The sequence below is a fragment of the Equus caballus genome, chromosome 1 (genome assembly GCF_041296265.1).
Source record: "Equus caballus isolate H_3958 breed thoroughbred chromosome 1, TB-T2T, whole genome shotgun sequence".
Classification (NCBI taxonomy): Eukaryota; Metazoa; Chordata; class Mammalia; order Perissodactyla; family Equidae; genus Equus; species Equus caballus.
The window spans coordinates 59,578,034-59,584,220 of NC_091684.1; the positions used below are offsets into that span (position 1 = coordinate 59,578,034).

At 59.2% G+C, this 6,187-nt stretch overlaps 1 protein-coding gene across 1 annotated transcript; it reads right to left on the reverse strand.

Annotated features, from left to right (window-relative positions):
* Positions 1 to 673: 673 nt before the first annotated feature.
* PRF1 (perforin 1) lies at positions 674 to 5,360 on the reverse strand. Its single transcript, XM_001502776.6, has 3 exons — positions 5,207 to 5,360; positions 3,229 to 3,771; positions 674 to 2,272 (listed from the first exon to the last, which is right to left on the reverse strand). The coding sequence occupies exons 2-3, from the start codon at positions 3,765 to 3,767 to the stop codon at positions 1,144 to 1,146; spliced, it is 1,668 nt and encodes a 555-aa protein (XP_001502826.4). The 5' UTR covers positions 3,768 to 3,771; positions 5,207 to 5,360; the 3' UTR covers positions 674 to 1,143.
* Positions 5,361 to 6,187: the final 827 nt, after the last annotated feature.

Genomic DNA, 6,187 nt, shown 5'->3' on the forward strand with positions numbered 1-6,187 from the left:
GGTCTGCATGCCAACGCCAGGAGGCCCTCAGATGCCTCCTTGTTGGGACCACTGCCCTCTCTACTTGAATTATGGGGCAGGGGGAGAGCTGTTCAGCCTATCAAATGGGTTCTGTTGAAATTAGAGTTTTCCAACTGATTGCCCCGGGTGAATTACTGCCTGCATACGTGTTCTCTTTGGCTTGTGCCATGTTTGCCCACATCGGTTTGTTTTCACAAAATGAAATGATTTGTCAACGATTAGAAGTCAAATTGGGATTTTTGGTTCCTTTAAGAAACTAGAAGACCTGGCAGCCCTGGGCTCACATCCCTGTATGGGAATCTGTGCTTGGTGCCGAGCTGCAGACCTCCTCTAGATGAGACGTGTGCCCTTCAGCTCATCGTAGTCCTCACCATTCCCTGTTGTCTCCCAGCTGGAAGCTAAATATCCATTGCCATTTATCACTGAGTTTATGCTGCTGTTTCTCAAATTAGACAGTTATAAGGAAAGTAAAATCTTTTGGGTCCCCACATTTCCAACAAGAGTGGAAAAACAGTTTATTTACATTTCCCGCCTGGCCCTGGGGGGAACCACCTCTCCTGCTGTATAGGGTTGCTGGTGTAGAAGTTTATCTCCAGGGCTGTGTTTGCTCCCCATCCTCTCCTCTGCCACAACCACCACCATCACGGTCAGCCACTGTCACATCAATTTATTGATCCTCTGTCAGGGTGTGCACACAAAGAGGAATCAAAGGAGCAAAGCTTGGTGGGAAAGAAGATAGCAAGCAGAGAAGCTGAGGCAGAACCAGTTAGACCTACTAGGATGGAGACTGCACCACGCTAGACAGGGCCGCAAGGGGACACCTTCCGTGACACCAAGCAGCCTAGTGAGAACAGCCTCCTGGCCTTCTGCCTCTGACCGAAGCCGTGGCCTGTGGAGCAGTGGCCACACAGCAGTGGCCCAGCCCCAGCTCATTTCTGAGGCTGAAGAATGTCAGAGCGCTAAGGCAGTTTGCACAGGGAGACTCAGGGTGGGCCTGTCAATTCAGCCAGCTCACTGAAAAAGCCACCTCCATGTTCCATCTGCCTAGTGGGGATGTGAAGATAGGCCCGGCTCCCTCTGCGAGAAGCCTGGGCATGCTGGTCCTCTCGGGGCTCAACGCTCTCACCACACGGCCCCGCTCCGGTTTCCTGGAGGCTCCCCCAGGAGCCCGTGGGGGGCGTACTCCAGGCAGGTGCTCGCCGTCAGGTGAGGCAGGCACTTGGCTTGGTAGGAGAATTTCAGGAGGCCGTGGTTCAGAGGGCACATCACCGTATGTGAGCCAGACTTCGGAGCATGGTCACAGCTGCCGAGGAGGTCATCGTCCCAGCCAGAGTCTGTGTCCCAGACCTGCACCCTCAGGGGCCCCCCCGTGGCCAGGAGCACATCCCCGAAGTCCAGCCGCGTCTCCCACCTGGGGTTGTTGTCGTCCCACACCGTGCCGGTCCTCAGCTCCTGGCCTCCAAAGAAGACTTTCACGTAGGCGTCCGTGGCAGTGAACATGTCTCCCCACAGGTCTCTCGCCAGAAAGCTCATAACCTCCAGCCGGGCCATGCCCCTCCGCCGGGGACAGCAGTCGTGGCTGGTGGCCTCTGAGCCATGGCACACACACTGGCAGGGGTCGTGGGGGCTCTTCTGCTGCCCCGGGGGGCAGGGCCGGCTGCAGTCCCTCCAGCGGGCCTTGTCCCTCAGGTACTTGCTCACGGCCTGCCTCAGCGCCTCGCGCCGCGGCTCCTGGCTCTCCAGGAGCATGTGCAGGGGCTCCAGGCTGTAGTCCACCAGGCCGGGCCTGTCCTGCAGCGAGGCCACCCAGGCCGAGAACTGCTCGGGCTCAGCCTGGTTCGCGAAGAGCAGGTCGTGCATGGAGCTGTGGTGGCCGCCGACTACTTCAGAAATGCGTTCCCGGTAGGCCTGGTGGAAGGAGGTCCCCAGCTTGTGCTGCTGCTTCTTCTCCTCACAGGCCTTGTATTGTGACGAGGAGCTGCCAAGGCCGCCTATGTTGACCTCAGCCTCCACGGCCAGGCAGTCCGCCACCTCGTCGGCTGTGAGCCCTTCTAGGGCCAGCATGCAGGTACGCAGCGCGGTGAGGGCCGAGAGCCGGCCGCCCAGCTCCATGGAGCGGATGAAGTGGGTGCCGTAGTTGGAGATGAGCCTGAGGTAGTCAGGCTCGGTGGAGGCGTTGAAGTGGGGTGGAAGGGCCCTGAGGGCCCTCTTGAAATCAGGGTGGAGAGGGGGAGCGTGCACCAGGCGAAAACTGTGAGGGGAGAGAAAAACATCAGGTGGCCATATTTCCCCCATTCATTAACTCCCTCAAGATCGTCCGAGGTCACGTGTAAGGGGCAGAACTAGGACTTGAACCCAGGTGGCCTGGCTCTAAATTGCAATCTCTCAACACTGAGCCAGCAGGGAAATCCGGTCTATCTGTGGCCCCTTGGTGACCCAGATACTTTGTATAGCTATTTTTGCTCTTCCTTTTCAAAATAAGAGTTTTCTTTCCTTTTTACTTTCTAATTGTACAAGTGATGGTGCTGTACTAGTGGCAGCCCTGGCTCTGGAACCTAGCCGTGCGGCCTTCGTCTCTCTCCACTGGATTGGTCGTCAGACGCCTGGGCTCCTGACAGCTCTGGCCACACAGGCAGGAGGTGCTCTACTCACCGTGGGGGAAACGTGGTCTCCTGGTGTGAGAAGTCAGGGCAGGGGACTCAGGGTCACCCAGGGAGACCACGCATTTCTTGGGTGGGACCCAGGTCCCGAGGGCTGGGGCGTGACTGCTCTTGCTCAGCACTGCAGCCCTGGTTCCCAGCACAGAGCTTGACAAGGCAGGCACAAATAGCGGTGGGATGGATGAATGGGGCCCATGGATGGGAGGGACCCAGCCAGGTCCCCTGCCTCCCTCTCCCATCCAAGAAGGACCCCACAGAACGCAGGAATGCCCAGGAGAGAGGCATCAGGTGCTCAAGAGACCTGAATGGCACTGTGCTGGGGCTCTCAGGCACAGCCTTGCTCTTCCCCTCCACCTGCTCTCTCCCTGGGCTCTTCCGGATTAGGGCCAGAGGGCGCAGTGCCACCTGGTGTGTGAGAATCAGGACTGCGGGGTTCTCCTGGCGGAAGCGGCCTCCGAGTCCAGACCCTGACTTCCAGAGCTCCTAGACCAACCTGAGTTGCCCACACCTTTTTCAAGCCCCCTCCATCCCCACCTCTCGTGCTCACCTGTAGAAGCGACACTCCACTGAGTCGCTGCTGAAGCTGTACTGGTCCTGGTAGGTTTTCTGGGCCGCGAAGTCAGCAGCCTTGGAGTGAGAGCCGGCCACGGTCACTCGTGCGTTGGCACTGGGCTTGGGGGTCACCTCTAGACCCACCTGCCAGTCGTTGCGGATGCTGCCAGCTGCTTCCCGGGCAACAGCCTCGGTGGAGCTGCCCTTGGCCCTGACCACGTGGCGCCGGCAGCCTGAGCCCTGGGCGCGCCAGTCAGTGAGCGCCAGGGGCAGGCGCTGGAGGGCGTCCTGCTGCAGGGCGTTGCGACAGAGGGTGCAGGTGCCATCAGGCCGCAGGAAATGCTGGGTGTCCACCGGGAAGGAGCCTGAACGCCGGAGGCTGGTCACGTCCACGCCTTCTCCCGCCAGCCACGAGCCGGGCACGAAGGGGCGTTTGCGCTGGCACTCGGAGCGCGCGGCTGTGTGGCAGGGGGCAGGGGCTGGCGTGGGCAGCAGCAGCAGGAGGAGGCCAAGGAGAAGCTCACGGGCGGCCATGAAGCTGTGGAGACAGGGGACATTTGGGCTTTGGGAAGCTGTGGGCCGAGGCTTGGAGGATGGCTGACCCCTCTCCCCAGCTGTGGATTATCAGGGCCTATGGAATGGGGAGGAACGCAGTGTCTCTTAAGTCATCAAATGTCAGAGCTGGAATGGCCATTACAAACCTGGTTCACCCACCACATTGTACAGATGGGCCCAGAGGGGGGAAGTGACTTGCTCAGGTCACACAGCCAGGAGGAGCCCCTTGTTAGGATTTCACTATTTAAGGCCTAACGGGAATCTAGATTGATGGCTTTGTTGCCAGGACCACAGCAGCTGCAGGTGGGGGGGTGGGGGGGGGGCTCTGAGTAGCTGTAGCAGATTTGGGGAGGGACCTGGGGACTCTAGAGAAGGCTGGATTCTGGAGAAGTGTCACTTTTGGCACTGGAACAAGCCATACTTTTCCTAGCTCCTCGCTCATTCTCTCTCTCCCTCACTAAGCCCTTGACAGAATCAGGAAAGAAGTGAGGGTGTGCATTGCCCTTATTCTCCCCATTTTCCCTTGGTGTCCTCCCATGGGGAGCCCCATGGAAGAACATGAGCCTGAATTGCAGAATAAAAGCAGCCACACGGACTTAGCTCCTGTGTGGGGAGGGCCCTTGAGTTTGCTCTCCAGATCTCCTGGCGCTCGAGTGGCCTCTTGGGCACCTCGGCCATGCTCTGCGGGATTTGGGCAGCGACTGCGAGCTGGCGGCCTAGTGCCTACTATTGGACAGCCAGTCAATAGCCAGCAGGTTCTTCCTCATTTTGAGGTGGCTCTGGAGCCTCACCTGGGTCAGCTTATGATCTGGAATCTGTTCTCTCTACCTCTGTCCAAACTGAGCTCCTCGGAGGCCTTTGCCCTTGACACCTGCCAGGGATGGCAGCTTCTCTGAGACATGGGGGTTATGCAGAGCAGGAACTTCCCCTGCATTCCCACCAGAGCCTTCCGTGCCTACGCAAAGGAGCCGCTTGAGTGGTGGAATTCCCGGCAGCGTGGCAGGCCCCAGGGAGGTAAAGAGGGAAGGGGAGTATGTCAGAGGCTCTCGGATCACCCACCTAGGAGGCCAGCGCAGCTCATCGCCTTGATCCAGAGAACTCAGTCTCCGTCCTGGCCCCACTCATATTATCTCCCAGGGAGCCTGTTTCCAGCTTTTTCAGAAGCTTTAACTGTCAGCATTTGAAAGGGCCTTAGAGACTATGTGAAGACTTAGAGACGCTGTGAAGACTCCAACCTCTTCATTTTATAGATGAGGGTACTGAGGCCTGGAGCAGGCACGCGCTGCCCACCCCAAGTCTCTTGTCTTACAGATCACAGCACTTCCTACTCCATCAGGTTCTTCCCCTAAAGGGGCAGCCCCACTCCCGTGCCCCTCTGTCCGCAGCCCGAGTCTCCCAGCCTCCTGCTTCCTCCGTACCTGGAGTCCGGTCTTGAGATGCTCCTCCACAGACACCCTCTCTCCCCATGAGAGGCACCTGAAATGGTGGCGTCAGCCCCCGAGACAGGCTTACCGCACAGCTCATCACCCAGGCCACCGTTCACATCACGTCTGCTTCCTGCACCGCCCCTCAACTGTGGTCACAGGTCGCCTTTGCTCTCCCCCCTCCCGCTGACACCCACCCTGCCCTCACCTCCTCATCCGGCGCTGCTGACAGCCCAGGAAGCCAGCTGTGAGGGCCAGTGGTTCATCCTCCAAGCAGAGCTGCCTGGGCGTGGGGACCTGGGGCAAACAGGAGAGTCTTGCGGGGAGTGAGCACAGCGGCCTGTGGACTTGGAGCTTCAAGTCTGGGATTTTGAAGAGGCCAGCAGGGGCACTCTCCCTGCTTCTGCCCCCAGTCCCGCATGTGTGAGATGGAAGAGGCAGTGGGGAGGCAGCTTAGAGCACGGGCTTGGGAGCCAGGCTGCCTGGGCTGGGGCCAGCTCGGTTATGCTCTAGCTGTGTGGCCTGGCAAGCTTCTTTAGTCTCTCTGTGCCTCAGTTTCCTCAAATAAAAAAGGGGATAGCAATAGTATAGGCCCACAGGTTGGGGAGATTAGGGTAGTCACAATGTTTGAAGTACCTAGGTTAGTGTCCTGCCCTCAGCAAGGGTTGGTACAGGTGACCATTTCCTCCTCCCCGAGCAGTGGAGGGGCACAAACGTTGTTCAATCCTCCTGGCCGACTTCCTGTCCACACCCACAGCCCCGCCCAGCCCAGGCCCTGAGGCCCAAGCACACGCCCCGGACAGGGTCTTCCGCTTTGGGAGGAGGATCAGTGGCGCGCTGGTCCCCAGCCTCCTCCTCAGCTCTGGCCTGAGGTTGCAGCCACAATGCGAGTGGGTGGACAGCTGCGGGACCCTGCTGAGGGGGCCCAGGGTCTTCTTCTTCCTCTGCTGTACCTCAGGTCGGGGGGGGTGGGTG